This window comes from Mchenga conophoros, linkage group LG18, assembly GCF_057382185.1.
Source record: "Mchenga conophoros isolate Kocher_MC1m ecotype Shallow Benthic linkage group LG18, M_conophoros_male_GT1.1, whole genome shotgun sequence".
In the NCBI taxonomy this organism is placed as follows: domain Eukaryota; kingdom Metazoa; phylum Chordata; class Actinopteri; order Cichliformes; family Cichlidae; genus Mchenga; species Mchenga conophoros.
Genome location: NC_140543.1, coordinates 25,588,021 through 25,606,096, shown reverse-complemented (window position 1 = coordinate 25,606,096; position 18,076 = coordinate 25,588,021). Strand labels below are relative to the sequence as shown.

The following is an 18,076-nucleotide window of genomic DNA, read 5'->3' as shown; positions in this document are numbered from 1 at the left end:
GTATGTTAACCTTTACTTCAGCTTGTCCGAGTCACTGAATATCTTGAATATTTCTGTGTTGTTGGTGACATCTTCAGTATTTGAGAAAGAGTGTGCACTTTTCTACTGCAGTTAGCATCAATTAGCTAGTTTTTGGCTGTTAATCCACCTTGCTAGCCAAGCTATCTAGCGCTAGCTAAATAATCCAAGTACCTTCTAGCTCCAAAAATTCACAAACCAGTAGGTGATGTCAATGTGGCTTCATACATCTTTCATGTGCACTTAATAGGCATGTACACCAGTTGAACTGCTTGTAAACTCAAATATCTAGTTATTGGTAGCCAAACACATAGTAGCAACTCTATGCATTTAGGCATGTTAATGTAGTCGAAGAAAGCTGCTCAAGTTCAACCAAACATCATAGGAAAGGTGATTTAAGTGACACTTTGGCATAAACAAAGGTATTGGCATATCCTGCCCTGTATAGATGACTGTAGTGGTGTAAGAGTGTGGTTCTTGGCACACTTCACTTAGCACCAGCTGATCACCTCAGACTACCAGAGTATTATTGTTGACCATGTCCATATCATTATGACCACTGTGTACCCTTCAGGATAATGTGTCATGTCAACGCGTTTATTTCACAAATGCACAGTCATATTACAGACATGCAGTTGATAAATCTGCAGCAACTGTGTGATGCAGTCATGTCGATATGGTCCAAAATCTCAGAGGAATGTTTCCAGCAACTTGTTGAATTTATTTTGCCAAGAATTAGGGCAAAAATGGGTCCAACTCAGTATTAGCAACCTGTACATAATAAAGTGGCAGATAAGTGTATTTTTCAGTGAAGCTCAATTAAAGGAGCAAAGTGTTCCTTTAAAATTACTGTTACAAAAACAAGAAGCAGAAATTAGACCAAATTAAATTAAAAACAGTGTAGCCATTTTAATGAAGAGTTTGACACAATATAAAAAAAATCCTAGTTGAAACCACAGCTACACATCATGTTAAACCTCTGACAGAACTGCTCAATCGGCTGACACTACTGAATACAAGGGCTCTAAATTAGCTCCGTATTTTTCAGTTGGTATTTCTACAAGTATCAAATAAACACATCACAGAAAAACAGTAAAAAAATATGTTACAACATATACACACCACTATCAAATCTACAGCATTTTCACTCACCTTTGCTTGATATGCACGTAGAAGGCATTTGCCTGTAACTTGAGGTGGGACCAGAAGCAGAATATGAGGCACAGATTTCAAAAACAATACCAGTCCAACATACGGAAGCAGATCGACCCTGCTCGGCCTTTCTAATCTAAATGACATTTTGTCATTCGAGCATAATTTGCTCTAACAGTGTTTTACAAAGTCTGGTGTGCTGTGACTCATTCCCCACTGTGTGATTCAGGTCTTCATTGAACTGTGGTCACTTTGGACTGAATGATGCAGAACATGTGTATGAAAAAAAACATTAATTAATCACACTGACTGTCCTGTGATGAATGTGTTGTAGGTGGTACTGAAATCCAGAGCCACGGCTTAATATTGTCATTGCAAGCACCCATTTGAGGAAGTGAAGGCAGTGTTGAGGGCGGCAAGGCCCGTGTGTATTTAAAAAGAAAAAAGAAAAGCTCACATGCATACACATAACATACCCACCAAAACAATTACTTACTGATGAAAGTGTTGACAGGCAAAAGCAATGGAGTTATTAAGAATCAGTGTAGGACAGTTTGTGAATAGGTTTGCATGTTTGATTATTTGAGACACTGAAGGGTTAAACAACAACAACAACAACAACAAAATATGTTTGGCACATTAAAAGATGCCAAATGGGGAATGAAATAGGCAGTTTGTTTGCTAATTGACTGAATATATATGTTAACTGCAGGAGCACACATGCTAATAAAACAGAAAATATCTGTTGTGTAACTACAGCATATTCTGGCAGAAAGAACGTACAATATATGCTTATTATGTCAAGGAGCTAACAAAGAGCCCTGTGGCAGACAAAGGTATAGTTTAACAGATAAACCAGTACTTGCTTATTGTATACTTATGCAACAGTTTTCTGCCTTGCAGGTCAGTGACTGACAGATTTAATAAACATGTTGCTGCTGTTTTGAGCAGACTGCGTAGCAACAGCAAAAAAAGTTGCAACGTTCAAGAAAAATACGCTGAACAGGTAAACTAAAGATCTGCTACAAGCAAAGTTGGATTTTCATGTATTCGATTTTTTTTTCTTATGCTACTGCAGAGAAGCTCAGTTGGAATACATTTATTTGTAATCTCAGCTTAGAGTCTGTGGAAGATAGGTCAAGTCTGGAAAGATCCAGATAAGCCTGAAGTCTCTGAGGTGAGGTCGCTACTGAACCGACCGAAAGAAATGAGAGCACATACTTGGTCCAATTTTAATGACCCACTATATGCAGACACACACACACACATACCCACATCCCTCTTTCTGGGTGTTGTATTACCCTCTCAGCTTCCTCTTTAGTTTGTGACCCTGTGACTCTCTTTAGCTTGGCGATAAATAGAGGAAGAGTAAAAACTTTCCATGCAGTCTGCCACTGCCAGTCCAACTTTTCCTCTTAGTTTGGCAAAGCTGCTAAAGTTCAGGAACGCTTATTTAAAGTAACACTTATTCAAACTTTCTGTAGACCTTGTGCTTAAATAGAACAACAATACACTCGCTCACTCAGGCCGTAAACATGACCAGAACCCATAAATACATGATACTTGAATAAAGATTGCTAGAAGAGTTAAACCTTATTTTTACAGCAGGTTTTCCAGTTAACAGTCCTCCTGTCTTTAGTTGCATCAAATAAATGAGGACGTTTGCATTCTGCAAATACTGATACACGATCGCACAAACAGGCCAACATTAATCTAATAGTCTTCAGACAAAAAGCATTAGATACCAAAAAGAGTGAAAACCACTCAATATAGCCACTTAGGGACTACAAATAAATATTCACATCAAATCCGTAACATTAAAAAAATAATCACTGCTTCAGTTAAAGTCTTTTTGATTCTAAACATACAGAATAAAACCTTAAATCTTGAGTTGATGTGTCCATAGTAACACATGACGTTTTTGTACCTGTAACTTTAGTTGCTCAACCAGCTGTTCTTCCGTCTAAACCGTGGCGAGTGTCTGGATGACACGGAACAAGAAAGAGTTAGTTGTAGTGTCAAGTTGGCACAGTCTTTATGTGGAAGTCTTGGCCGTGAGTGCTGCTACATCTTCCTGGGGATATTGTAGGACATGGACAGTGACGGTGCGCTTGGTGCCACCATAGGCGAGCTGATTTCAGGCGGGTACGGCTGCAGGCTCATCTGCTTGTTGTCGTGCAGCTTGCGGACAACGATGCGGGAGAAGTCTTCGTTGTGTTTGTCGCAGGTGTCCAGAAGTCGGCGGACCTTAGCGGTGCGTGTGGGCTGGTTGATCACCAGTTCGTAATCCTCTTTCATCAGCATGGAGTGGGACAGCAGGGCGTCCAAGCTCTGGTTCAGACAAGCCTCCGTCATCTGGGAGACAATTTCCTCACGCCGGATTGCAATCCACTGGGAGATGGGACCTTGCAGAGGAGGAGAGTGCCGCGGTGGAGGAGAGTAACCTGCAACAAGAAAAAGTTATGCCTTATTTGCTGAACATTGCTGCAAGGGTGAAATATACTCTTTATACCAAAAGTGTAAAGTGTTACAAATCAAAGTTACGTTACACCAATCAGCTGAATAGGAGTGTAACTTGCTATCAGGGCCTACTAGTCAAGAACAAAGGAACGATAACAGCATCACTATGATTCTAATTTGTATCTTCTTAAGGAAGAAATAAAAGTTACACTAAAATGATCGAAGTGCGCTTGAATGCCCTGTACTAGACAGAGCCAGCAAAACACAGAAACATGAATTATGAGGTTGATAGCTTATCGGTACCATGTGTCCAGGAAAACAAAAAGAAAAGTGCAACTAGAACAGGCAGGTCCTGTGAAAAACAAAGTGCATCTCTACTGCTCCCATAGGAATTAAGAAGCTAAGCGGCAGCTGGGTGTTACTAATTTAATTCACTTGGTTAACTGATCATCAGCAAGTGTGAGCACCTCAAAAAAAAAAAAAAAAAAAGCAAAAGTTTTGACAATTTTCTCGTCTGGAGCATTCAGCTGTGCTAACACAATGCCACAATCTTCCCAGGACTGGACATCCCAGCAAATGTACTTGATGGACAGAATGAGCAATACTGGGAAAAACCCAAAAGCTACGTCTCAGACTCTACAGGCCTATATGCTAAAGTTCATGACAAACACTCAGAAAAACATTGAACAAGTTCTTGTTTGAAGATCTTATCAGGAGAAAGTCTCTAAAAACATGTATTGTTTAAGTTTGCAAAGTTGCATCTGATCAAATCTCAGGAATAATGTCCTCTGGACAGATGAGACCAAAGCGGAGATGTTTGGCCATAACGTACAACACCATGTGTGGTGCAAACCAAACAGCATATCAGCACAATCACCTCATACCAAATGTTAAGCATGCTGGCGGAAGGGCGATAATTTAGGCTTGTTTTGCAGCCACATGACCCAGGCAGGTTGCAGTCATTGAATCAAACATGAACTCCTTTGTCTGACAGCTAAAGTGTGGCCGAAACGGAGTCATGTAACAGGACAATGATCCCAAACACAGAACAGCTGAGAAAAAGAAAATATCAAATTGTTAAAATGGTCCAGTCAAAGAGCTGTCCACAAATGAAAGCCCACAAACTTCAGTGAACTGAAGTAATGCTGTAAAGAAGAGCGTGTGAGAGACTGATAAAGTGGTACAGAGAATCATTACTGCTGCCAAACGTAGTTTTACAGCCTACTGAATCACGAGCTGCACTGTTTTTCACATGCACTCGTCTATCATAAAGACTTAAAAATGGGACACAGGTCCACGCATTCACACACCAACAGATGCACGATGGAGCTTCTTGTACCTTGAGGCTGAGGCTGTGCTTTGAGGGAGACATTAACCAGCTTTGTCTCACATTCGGCGATTGGTTCAGGCTTGCTGAGTATGTTTAAATCATTCGTCCAGCCGTTCAGTTTATCCCCACATCCTAGTTTATCATAGACATCCTTCAATGACTGTGGAGACTCCAGACTGTGAGGCATGAATGACGATGGAAGGCAATCTACAGCTGAAAAACAGAACAAGAAAAGTGATGTGCCCAGCAGCCAAACAGAGCATACACTGAAACGGAGACTAAAGTATTATTTTTGAACTCTATGACATCAAGTCACACCACTTCCTTTAAAGATTATCAGTGGTGATACTTGGTAAAGGTGTTGGTGTCATTACGTTTAGCGGATGCAGCATTGCTGCTGGAGAGGGCGCCCGGTAGAGATATGTCCGTGTCCTGAGAGGAACAAGACCCCGAGCCTGATGTAGTGCCCTCCTGCGACAGAGGAAACGGTGAGGTTTCATTTATGTTCATACATGACCACAACGACACACCTTCATGTTGAACTGCATCCCTCCATGTCACCGTTTTCATTATAAGCCAAGTAAATTATTCAGGTTCAGTTACCGGCTGACAACATGCATAAATTAAAAAAACAACAACAAAAAAACAAAACAAAACAAAAAAAACCACGCTTCACACACGTCATCTTTATTCTCAGTGTAGGTGACGAGTAGATACTGACCGTCCACTGGCTGGGCCTGTCCTTTGGCATACTTGGAGTTTCCTCCTCACTCCCCTTCTGACAGGCTGCTGGGGCTGAACAACACTGTGACCTCAGCTGTGTGAGGAGCAAAAGAGATACGGCACAACCACCAACAAAAAGGTCAACTTCAAAATACTTTAACTGTCAATCCCTTGCTTAAAAAAAAAAAAAAAAGTACAGAGACCAAAAAAATTCCACTAACACTGAAAGAAAGGATTACATTTACAAAAAAATCCCATAAAACTATATCGGACAGTGTAAGGAGAATGTTGCAGTATCTGACCACACAGTCAAATATTGACTTGCCCAACAAAGCAGCAGGTTCTGGTGTTGATAAAAAAAACAAATATACAGTATACATCAACCTGCTGATCCACCCATTCATTCTAGTGATGCTCTTTGCTAACGTAGCTGATGTGATGCTACACAGTAGTAAACATGACCATGTCCTAACTTTTAGAGACGAGTTTCTGTCATCTAACTATTAAAATGACAAATTTTCTTTAAATAAAAGGAGTTTTGGAAATGACTTTATTCTACTTTTTATTTACATTTTAAAGAGTGACAACTTTGTTGGAATCAAGTTTGTACATTACCAGCTAAGATAATGTATAACCAACGTGTTTAACATATATAACAATACACTGAACAAAACTAAAGGTCACTGATGTTTTCATAACTTCTGTGACTTATGCAAGTGAGGATATTTAGAGGAGGGAAAAAAAGGAGTACTAAAAATACACGCTGTTAACTTTTTTCTTCAGTACTCTGCAGCTAACAGACAATAATAACACTATAGATTGTTCTTTAGCACAGTTAGTTCCCTGCTGCCTTTAACTGCATGTAGTTCAATTTTGTGCTTGTTGAAAGTACGGATTAGAAACAGACATGTGACTGCAAAGTCACATATACACTGAGAATATAAAGAGGAAGGATATGCTGAAGGGAAATTATGATGTCAGTTTTTAATCTCTCTCACTGAGTCACAGTGCAATTTAAACTGCCCCAAATTGCACATTCAACATTTATACTTGCGTAAATGTGTGTGTCCATACACAGCCAACTATAAATAAAAAAATGTATCTAATGTTAATAATTAACCATCTATGTCTGCTAAGCAAAAACACTAACCTGTGACAGTCTTTTGAAGAAGAGTTCTTTTAATGATCACCAAACAAAAACTGTATATAAAAGATGGCATCACCAATTGGTTTTTACTTTGAATCCTTTAGTCTGACATTTCAGGTAGACTGCCTTTTTTCTTCCTTTACCATTTTGGGTTTTTGAACACTTAACTACTTTGGACAAAACTGTAAATCGGGGGCACGGGTGTCCAGTTGTTAGCTAACTTCCAGCCAGCTGGAGGCCATACCTCTTAATCCTTCAATTCAGATGTTTTCTGTCCCATTACCACAGGTGTATGAAATCAAGCACCAAGCCATGTGTTCTGCCTTTACAAACATTTGCGAAAGAATGGGTAATTTTAAAGAGCTCATTGAATTTGAGCATGTTGCTGTAATAGGATCCCACCATTGTAACAAGTCAGTTTGATAGTTCTTTCCCCTTTCCCATCTATTCCACAACTGATATTAACTGCTATACGTGGTATTACTGTAAGGTGGACGTATTTAGGAACTCAGAACTGAAGTGAACTACAAAACTACAGAGTGAGCTGCAGAGTGTGGAAAAGTTGCCAATGCTCTGCTCAGTAACTGCAGAGCTCCAAACCCACCCTACCATTAACGTCAGCAAAACTATGCTGGTATGGGGGTGTTATATGCAAGTGGTTCAGTACCTCGTCGAAGATACTGGTAATTACAGGATCATAGCTTGATGTGCACAAATTAGTGGCAGCTTTCAATTTATCAACACATCTCCCTGTTTTGCCGTTTGCATAGTAAACAAAATAAAATAATGAACTAATTAAATGAGTAATTCCCCAACTATGAGCCACAATGTCCCCAGACTGAGTCTGTCAGAGGCCCCTGCTGCATTTCGCCGCTGTTTATTGGTTTCCTGTTTTTTTTTTTCTAGATCACATTTATCTTTTTTTCCTTTATCATTTTCCTTCTAATCAATTTGAAAAGGTGACAAGCTGATCCAGTAGACCTGTGATAAACTGCCAATTCAGGGAACCCCTGTGCAATTACTAAGGAAAGGAAAGATTTTATGACACTTTAGGTGATGCACTAGCTGTAAAAATCTGGCCATTAACAGTTCACACACACACACGCACAGGCACACGCACGCCACTGTAGCTATAGCTGCATCAAAGCCTGTGCATTTATTTTTCATATGCATGGCTGTGAGACATCATCATGAAACTAAAGTCATACTCTGAGCCACAGTCTGTCTCAAACTAGTTTCACCAGATTTCTCTTACTGTAAGCTGACACACCTGAGCGCATGCTGACAGACAGACACACGATACCATCCCACAATACACTCTTTGTGGATCAGAGGAAATGCAAATTTAATTTTGAAATAAATCAAAAGTAGTTTTCAAAAGAAAAAAAAAAGTGCTACACAGATTTCCCTACAGGTACATAAAGAAGAAATATAAAAACTGACCTTTTTCTTTTTGATCTGCAGCACAGCTTCCAGGAACTCTATTTCGTCAAACACCCTCACCATAGGCTCCAGCTCTATCAAACAATCTGAAATGGTAGGAAACGCATCACACTGCTAAATCCTGCCAAAGACGTAACGCAGAACTACCGTCCCATTAGCAGTGCGCACTTTAGTCATTTGTATGAGCATACTTTGGAAGGAAGGCCGTTCATCTGGATTAGCGTTCCAGCCGGCTGTCATAAGATTGATGAGCGTTTCTCTGCTGGGGATGTCTGCGGACAGGCTCTCCAGGCTGGTGTCAGGACGCAGACCACGCAGCACGCTGAACATGATCTGAATGCCATTGGTCACCTCTGAACATAAACACACACATATTAGTGACTCAAAAAGGGTCAAGTAGGAACAAAGTATGATGTGAAAAAAAACAAACCCCAAAACGAGCAGTTACCTTTAAACGGGATCTGCCTGGACAGCACCTCCCACATGATGATGGCATAGCTAGAATCCAATTATCAAAGAGGAAAACAGTTAAGGGAAGAGTTACTAAGTTGCCAGATATTGGCATTTCCCCTTATAGTTGAGGGACTCTACCACAAGCCAGCTTCAGGGATGACTCTCAAAGCCATGACTGATTGATCCGTTGCAGCGAGCGTAACCTCTTGCGCAAAATTTACAAAGACTGCATCAGCGGAAAGTAGAGCTCTCTTATCAAAGCAGAAAAATAATCTGAATTCCTTTTCTGACAGACTCGTGGATCTCAACAGTTAGGTCTGATTTTTTTGTCTGGCACGACTGATTTAGCCTTTGACACTGGGCCCTGCAGTGGTATGCAAGCAATGCAAGCTGAGGCAGGAACTCCGTTTCATCTTTACAGGAAGGAAAGCCTCATTTCCCTTAACTGCTTATTGTGCTCAACAAACACGGAAGTTATCAGAGTTTATAGTAACACAGATAAGTCATAGAGACTTTTTCTGCTAAATCTTCAGGGAAGGATGTACATTTTGAGACTGACTTCTACATAATAGTTACTGGGTTCTGGTGTCTTACCTGTACATATCGTGCTTCACGTCGGCCCGGCGGCTCTTGGATGGTTCGTACTCCTCAGGGGGCATGTAGATCACTGTACCCTCAGCTGGCTTGGACCCCGAGCCTCTACTCACTGACAGCTGTCGCCACTTCGATAGGCCAAAGTCTGCAATCTGGAGAGAAGCAGAAAGTTAGCAACCGCAGACAGACAAAGTTATACAAAGCCAGTTTTACATTTTACGAGTCTTAAATTAATTCGTGACAAAAAGTCAAATAAGGTTGATAACTGCAGCGGGAGGACAGCCTTTTGTATAATAACGGATCTTTAAGGGGAAGTTATTATGCCTTTCTTATTTCCTGTTACAATGGTGGATACTGAAACTGCCCTAAATAGTCAGTTTCAGGGAGGTTTTTTCTCTTCTACTGTTATCTCTATCCCCTCTTACTGATACTGTATTATCTTTATGTGCTCATCTTAGGCACACAGCGCTGAGTGTCAGCAGACTAGCACCACCCACCTGCTGTTTGAACCTTCTGTTTGTGAGGGGCAGCCAATCAGAAGAAAGTTTAAAGGAGAGGAGTTTGTTTTACAGTCCAAAAGCTTAAATATGGAGTTGATATGAGTATAATATATTCACTTTAATTAGGCCATGAAAGAAAAAGAAATCAGTCTGAACAACCTGAAAAATATAGTTTATACTTTTTATGCTAATAAAAATTGTATGTTTCATAAAGAGTAGCAGATAAGCAGTACATAGGGTATGTGCAGCTTATCCACTATGTCTAAGTTAGTCTGGTAACGTACACAATACATGTGACTATAACTGTAACCACCTAAGCAGCTGTAACCTTTTGTTACAGCTCCAACAAACACACTGACACGGTTGAAGGTGATGTCATAGATTTTCCTGTTCTGCACGCACCTCATACTTATCGCATACCTTAACATGAAATTCACCATCCAGCAGAATGTTTTGGGTCTTTAGGTCGTGATGTACGAGGGGTGGGTTCATGTTGTGAAGGAAGTTAACCCCAAGGGCGATCTCATACAGAATCCTCAAACGCAAAGGCCAGGCAAGAACAGGGTACACGTCCTTCTGTAAGGCAGAGATTACAAAGATGGGCTAAAGATATCATAAATGTAAATAAAAGAGGGAAATGTGGGTTTTACTACAGTGAAAGTACAAAACAATGCAAGAGCTTGAAATAAAGACTGAAAAAATTACTACACTCAGCCCAGTGGGAATTTCCCTTGTGGATAGCTGTCTGCTTCCCTCAGTGCTCGGCTTCTCTTTCCCTACTTTCTTTTATGTTTCATCAGATACTAATTACTTCGAGCTTTCGCTTTTGTTTATAGTCCCGCTGAAAGGAAAAAGAGTCATACACTCACATGATGAGTGATGCACAAGAGAGAAAAACAACAGACCAATGCAACTCCATCAGCTGACCTCTTTTGGCAACAAAAATCCAAATGCAACAACTATAAAACCTTCATTTTTTTCCAGTGTGTAGTCTGGGCAACTCTCACAGCTAACAATCTAAACCAGAGAAAACTGGTGCCACTCAGTGGCAATCTAAATGGATTATTTAAGGGTGCATTGCTCAGACTAGAAGAGTTCCTAGTGATAGGAAGTGAACTTGATGAGCTACCTCATGGAGTAACCGGTCCAGAGATCCATTGCTCATGAACTCCGTGACTATGCAGAAGATACGAGGCTCATTGCAGACACCAAAGATCTGGATGATGTAGTTGAACCTGGCTTTGTGGAGTACCTCGGCCTCCTTCAGCAGGCAGTTCCTCTCTCTGAAACACAGCCAGACACAGAATAAATAACAAAAACAAAACAGCACTGACAGCACTTGTGATAGTGAGGTAAATGAATATTTAAGATAAAATCCTTCTAGAAACACAGACCAAAAATGCCGTATACAATCTTGCTGAAACTCTTGATTACACAGGAGTAAAAATGTTACACGCAGAAATCTGAGATTTTCTCACTTGTGAATTTGTGCAGAGATGTTTAGAATGACCCATTACTAGGTGACCAATAAATACCAAACTGAGTCATGATGTCTGGACATTTGACTGAAATCCAGTTGGCCTGGTTCACTGTTGTTGTGAACAGTTTTGTGAAACAAGCTTAAGAATTTCACATTAAAAGGTGGACTTAATTTTATAACAGAGTGGTATATTTGCATGCTTCCAGAAATAAAGAATGAGTGTAGGATTTAAAATATATATATATAATTATATATATATTTATATTGTGCAGTTCAGATTTGTGTCAGTCTGAGCAAACTAGCCCTCCAGCTGGAAGTCACTGGACACGTAAGCCACAGAGACTCTTTCGCCTTTTTCCTGCCAGAGGAATGAAAAACCTGCTCGAGCACTCTGAACACATTTCATTGAAATGTACAAGAAGGCCTCACATTTGACTCAAATTAGGTCAAGTGCTGCAGCTGTTACTGTGGAGTAAGTACAGGCAGACTTTACTGCATCATCCTGAAACAGCACAAAGTTTTTCTGTAGTAGTGCAATTCATCGATAAATGGCTGAAATGTGTCTCCGTGACCTAGACCTTGTTACGCGAAGTTGCCTGATCGGTGTTGAGTACCTTTCTATAACTGGAGAGTCGAGCTTCAGGCACTTGACGGCCACAGTGGTCCTCCAGTCGGAGTGCTTCCCCTTGAACACGGTGCCGAAGCCCCCTCCGCTCAGATAGTACAGGTCCGTCAGTTTATTCTGGGGGATCACCGGCAAGGTGCTGGTCAGGCTGCCGATATCCAAACAGCCCGCAGTTGGCTCCATAGCAGTTTCTGAATCCCTTACGCGAAGTCTCTCAGGATTTATCTCTCACGGGGTTGGCCAATAAAGGCAGAACTACCTCTTTTGGTATAAACGCAAAGAGGAACTGCGCTCCCATTCACATGCATTCCACAACGTAGCCGGCTGCTAGCAGGCTAAGCTACCATTAATGTTGCAGAGGAGGAGGCGAGCAGACAAAACAGAGCAGCCGATAAACAGCGAACCCGCTGACCGGCGACAGCTGTCCTTCACCCAGCGACTACAGTTAAATGTGCGCAGGACCCAAAGCGAAACAACAACAAGAAGAGCGCAGCTGAGCTCCGCGCTCATTTAAGCAGGTGCGTTTGTTGTTGCTAATGACGACACGCTTCCGGCTTTTACGAGATGCGTTCACGAGGGTAGGTTTGGAGAACTTCAGACAGTTGACCCCGTTTTCCAAGCAGCCCTCTGAGCGCATTCAGAATCCCAGTACAAATATGGATAACAGCGAGGTAAGTCTAGGAAAAACACTGAGGAGGCACGCTGTTAAAATACCATAAATCATAAATGAGCCTTTACCTCAACTTTAGTTTCAGTTTCGCTGATACAAAGCTCCTCCTCCTGCGGCATGAACCCAATTGGTAATATTGGGATTTTTAGCAGCGGGAATCCCCCCACCAAAAAACAGGGGCTTTCCTACAGATGTGTCGACGCTATAAAGACATGTCAAAATACGATGTTCGTCTCATGTGATCATAAGTAGCACTTTCTCTTTTCAGTAGCAGTATAGGTTTTAGTTTTAGTTGAGAGAACTTCGGTTTAGACATCCTAGTTTAGTTTAGACATCCTGATAGGATCTTATACAAACTCTTCAAATAAGACAGTTAAATGCATGATGTCTCAATAAATTTATTATTATTATTGATTTTTTTATGTGTTTATAATTTGATCGCTCCAAATTTGAGTTTACGTGATAATTGGGCCTTTTGGTAAGTCACAGTTAGTGTTAATTTATTGAAATTATAGGTATTTTTTGTAATAAATTTGACCTTTTACAAGTGCGTTGTTAGGATTTACTGAAACAGGATGCGCCCTTTTTGTGCTGTTGGATGAGACACACCATAAAGCACATGACTCTGTGTCCCTCTGTAATCTGAAACCGAGAACAGACTTTCAACAAATCAGGTACTATGATACTGCTTACGTGAATGTCACACAAACTGCCCTGTGTTTTTGATGAGCCAGCAAGAGTATGGAGTGAGACAATCCCTACACAGATCAGGTGGGAAACAAAGCTTGATTCTATAAAACCCTGTGCTGTAGTTCCTTCACCCGCTCTGACTCACTGGAAGTGTTTGCACTGATCCGCTGTAAGTACACTACCATGCTCTCTGTGCATGTACATGTGGTTCCCCCTGTGTTTATTCTAATTCACCATGTGTCCTTGTTCACAGTACGTCACTAAGACCACCACGGATAGCTATTCCATTTACTCCAGTACCTTTTCCAGTGGACTGGGTCAGCGTGAGCAGGCCTTGTTGGAACAATGTACATTTCAAATTCCTTTAATTTTAAATATGTTTATATTGTCTATCCTGTAAAATAGTCAGATGTCTATTCTTATTAATGTACAGAATTCACCTGCTTGCTGCTACTACTGCACATTCACCCAATATATATATATATATATATATATATATATATATATATATATATATATATATATATATATATATATATATATATATGGAGGAGAGGACAAAGTTCACAGTAGGAATTTAAAGGGAGGGCTCTTCTTTTCCTGCAGACAACAGGCCTGATGTAAAAAAACCCAAACAAAAAAAAGAAAAACCAAAGAAAAAAAGGATCTCAGATTTAGGGGTTTCCAAAATTGTGCAATCATGTATTTTTAAGTAAGCACATTCTTACACACATATATATATTATATGTGTGTGTGTGTTAGCTGCATAATAAAACAAGTAAAAGTCGCATGTTCAAGTCAAGAGAGCCAAGAACAAACTGTGCAAACTGCATTAACAAGGGCAGGACCTTAAAAGCCTGCAATAAAAGCTTGTTGGATTTTTACCTTTATAAATAACATCACTGTTGGCTAAATTTCAAACAATATTTGTTTTTTTGGAAAGGATTTAGCTGTGTGGGCAAAAAATGAGTGAATTACAAAAGTTGTAATTGCTGATGCTGAGGGTGTGAGTTGAACACGCTGCCTTCACAAAGGAACACCAAAGCAGGCCACGCCACGTGTTTGGAACATTTCTTTTTATCGGATTTGGGTTTTGCATCTCCTTTCAGGATCAGTCAGATTAGGCAGATGTGCAAACCGTTACACTGTGGAACCAGAGGAACTCGTATCATTTTAAAATTTGTCTAGCAAAAGAGAAAGAAAGGGCTGGAACAGGAAATAAAACAATAAAACAATCCTCTGATTGTTTCAGCATGTCTGTTAGAATAAATTGGTTCATTCGAGATTTGTCAGCTACCGGAGTTTTGTGTTGGCGCTCTACCTTTGGGAATTCCACACTGGACTGACGTGGTTTTGTCTTAGCACCACGGATGAAAGTCGTCATCAAGGAACTGAAGAAATAAAACAACTAGTAAGAGAGAGCAGCTGTTGGCTTTCTAAATAAAGAACTTGTCATCAATGATTCAGGTTTAATTTTATAATATGCATGCGGCTGCCTGAGCAGCATTGCTTGTAATGACATCTCATTCAGTTCTATGCTGACGTACACCCAGACAGCAAGACCAATCCACTCACTCTGAGAAAACCTGAACAACGGTGACAGGAATAATATTGCAGTTTACAGTTTGTTGTGAGAAGAGGGGTGAAATACGCCACCCAGACTTTCTTAATGTGTTATAAATGCTTTATTACAGATCATCTTATTGACATTACAGCTGTTTTTAAAGGATGCATTTACAATGTTCCTTATACATGTTGTACTATCCTGCTGCTCTTGCTCTTATGTGCACCTGAAATACACGCGTACAGTGTCAACTTGCCAAGGCACTCAGTGCAAACCAATACGTGTGTCTGTTATTTGTCATATAGTCGTCTGTGTTCTGTAGGTTTATAAAATCCTGGTGGCGGGGAGTCAGGGAGACAGCTGGGTGATCTTCAGAAGATACACGGACTTCTGCAGGCTCAGTGACAAGGTGAGAAGATATCGTGCACCTCAGCAGCTACATATTAGTAAAGCAGCCTATACATTCATGGTGGTGAAATGACGTGCCGTGAGGAGCCCGGAGAGGCTGGAGGGGGTAGATTATATATGGCAAATGCTTCAGCACTTGAGTATCAGTGACTATTACTTTGCTCGGCCTGTCTTAACCAACAACATTTTTCCACATGCAGTAAAAGGATGGTTTAGCTGCATGTGGATGTGCATGTGGATTGGTTTGAGGGCTGCAACAATCTGCTGCCTGATTTGTTCAGTACGCTCTCTTTGCTGGGCACACATGTTGCACCCTTGAATCGGGGAGAATATAACTTGAATTAAGGACAACACAGCGACTGTTCAGCTCACAGCCAGTATATTTAATGACAGGGATAGAACCAGCACTCCCCCTACAGGTGTATGTTGTAGGTGGAGTGATACTGTGAAGCTATCAAACTCACCCCCATAAAGTAAATTAGTCAGACTAATGAAAAACCTATAAAGTGACATTTTACCTCATGCATTTGTCCGATACACATGCAGACCTTGCTGCAACTGTTTTTTTCATTTGCGGCACCGTGATTCAGCGACGCTTTCGGCTCTCATTGATGTAATATTGTTGCCATAGTGATTCTGGTTTCCCGTTTTTGCCCTTTTTGCTCGTCGCCTTGACGCAGCTTCAAGAGCTTTTCCCCAGCTTTCATCCAGCCCTGCCTCCTAAGCGCTGACTCAAAAACAGCTATGACGAGGAGTTTCTAGAAGGGAGGAAAGCTGGACTGCAGACCTTTTTGGAGAACCTAGTGTTACACAAAGAAGTCCTCAGAAGGTGTGTGTGTGTGCATGTGTTGTGACTTTTTTTCAGTACTACTCTAGTGGGTGACCTGAATCGTGTTTAATTTTGACCTGTACATAAACCCCTTTGGTTCCCCAGTGAAGCTGCAAGACGCTTTCTGTGTTTGGTTGAAGCACCGAGTCCGTTTGACAGCCTGGAGGAAAGCAGGGTGAGGACACGTTGCTCTCAAAGATATTGTCTCAGGGGTTGAATGTAAGGAACGTTGTGTATCTCAAACACCCTCTGGCCTTTTGTGAGAGTCTCGAGGAAACTCACCTTCGTCTTCAGAGCGAACTCGCGGACAAGCAGAGAGAAGCTGACAGGCTGAAGAAGACTTTGGAGGAGAGAGAGAACTGTCTCAACCTGCTGCTAAAAGAAGCCAAGTAATTATGTTTCTGTTGCACAGCTGGAAACACAGTAAAGCAGGAGCTGCATGCTGTGCTGAAACTGTTCATTTCCCCCGTCTCACACAGATCCCCGTCACTTTCTGCTGAGAGCTCTGAAGCTTCAACAATCACCACCCCCACAGACAGTGACACAGAGGACATGCAGTGACTGACATGGACAAAGAAACAAACTGTAAATAACATATCGAACCAACAAATCTAATCTCAGTCACCTAACACTGTTTTTTTTAAATGTCGGTGTTAATGATCAATAATGTTTTCTGTATCTTCTTCTCTAGGTGACAGTAACATGTGCAAGTGGTCATCAGACATCCTGCTGGTTCCTCTTAAACCCAAGTGCACAAGAAAGTCTATGATGTGACCACCGCAGTGCCGAAACAATCATCAGATGCAGTTTAATCCAACCCCTGCCATGCATATGTTTATTTGATTCTTTTCAGGGTGTCACTAAGAGTACTACCTCAAAATACCAAGCACATAGAAGTCCCATAATGTGTATTTACAGCATATTATGCTGCCTAATGAGGGGGAAAAAAATCCCTATTTATTTTTTTATTTCAAAGTAATGTATTCAATTCATATCGATGACAATGTTTCATTGATCTTGAATTTTAGTGAACACAAGCTCTTTTTGAAGCATAGGAAATTTGAAAAAACAGAACGACCACAAGGGGGCACTGTAACACAATAACAGTTTGAGACAGCAAAGATCTGAGTGAGAGGGACACTGGGAACTTGATGTTCTGTTCTTATCTCGCACGGGGAAATCTCTGTAAGATTTAAGTGCAGAGAAGCACAAAAGCAGGGGAGAGATGTTTTCCTCTTCAGTAGTGAATAACAGCTCGCAATCAATGAAGGAAGCCTGTGTGAATGTGTGTGTGTGTGAGAGAGAGAGCTCCACATCCATCCAAGTAAAGCCTCATTCATGTGCCCCCGTTATCACACTGAATGGCCATGTTGTTTCCTTTCACTCATTCTGTTTGAGTCGCTGAATAAACCAGATATGTGTGGCTTATCCGAGGTCATGAAGGCTACTTTTATGCTGCCGCTGTGAGCAGGTTGGTGCTTAATTATTAGATTTGTACAATGAAAACATTCGACTGGATGTGAGTGGGTTGTATAAAAAAACAATCGGTGAGCAAATTAATAATAATAATAATAATAATAAAACATTCACTGTGAAAAACTGGTTGTCCATAGTCAGATATATAAACACACTTACAGCTTGCTTGGCTGCAGAAAAACGTTCATACTCTTTACAGGATCCAGTGAGTCTGGCCACAGCTTACCCAGCAGCTGTGAAATATTCTTTTGAGGTGGGCAGAAAGAATTATGTATTTCACAGTGTTACTGCATGAAGAGATGCAGGCGGCTTCATAATTAAACCCGTTTGTTTAATTATGAAGGACAAATCAGGTGGCAAAAAACAAAGATTTAATGATTTATTTTATAGTTTTTATCATTTCTCTGATTGTTTATTATCGGTCCATTTGCTTAAGGTTATCAGGGCCGTGGGAGGGAGGCGGTGGAGTGTGAGGGTGGTGGTTAAATGGTCACTGTTTAGTACAGGCGTTTGT

At 40.8% G+C, this 18,076-nt stretch overlaps 2 protein-coding genes across 2 annotated transcripts; one reads left to right on the top strand and one right to left on the bottom strand.

The window, feature by feature from the left end:
- Nucleotides 1–902: 902 nt before the first annotated feature.
- On the bottom strand, nucleotides 903–12,544 carry ripk2 (receptor-interacting serine-threonine kinase 2). Its single transcript, XM_085254587.1, has 11 exons — nucleotides 11,915–12,544; nucleotides 10,950–11,103; nucleotides 10,241–10,396; nucleotides 9,321–9,472; nucleotides 8,722–8,771; nucleotides 8,465–8,626; nucleotides 8,274–8,359; nucleotides 5,682–5,777; nucleotides 5,335–5,431; nucleotides 4,970–5,173; nucleotides 903–3,614 (listed from the first exon to the last, which is right to left on the bottom strand). Exons 1-11 carry the CDS (start codon nucleotides 12,106–12,108, stop codon nucleotides 3,235–3,237), a joined length of 1,731 nt encoding a protein of 576 aa, XP_085110713.1. The 5' UTR covers nucleotides 12,109–12,544; the 3' UTR covers nucleotides 903–3,234.
- Nucleotides 12,538–17,632, top strand: LOC146553919 (sorting nexin-16). The gene is given in 7 exon segments (XM_085254588.1): nucleotides 12,538–12,596; nucleotides 15,172–15,258; nucleotides 15,938–16,086; nucleotides 16,192–16,260; nucleotides 16,338–16,475; nucleotides 16,566–16,671; nucleotides 16,778–17,632. Coding segments are annotated over 6 exon segments (540 nt in total). The 5' UTR covers nucleotides 12,538–12,581; the 3' UTR covers nucleotides 16,648–16,671; nucleotides 16,778–17,632.
- Nucleotides 17,633–18,076: the final 444 nt, after the last annotated feature.

Excerpts from the sequence above, each read along its gene's own strand:
- ripk2 (XM_085254587.1), bottom strand. The coding sequence starts at position 12,108 with ATGGAGCCAACTGCGGGCTGTTTGGATATCGGCAGCCTGACCAGCACC. Across the intron at positions 5,432-5,681 it reads ACAGGCCCAGCCAGTGGACG|GAGGGCACTACATCAGGCTC; the intron begins GTCAGTATCTAC and ends CCTCTGTCGCAG. Across the intron at positions 5,174-5,334 it reads CAATGCTGCATCCGCTAAAC|CTGTAGATTGCCTTCCATCG; the intron begins GTAATGACACCA and ends TCTGTTTTTCAG.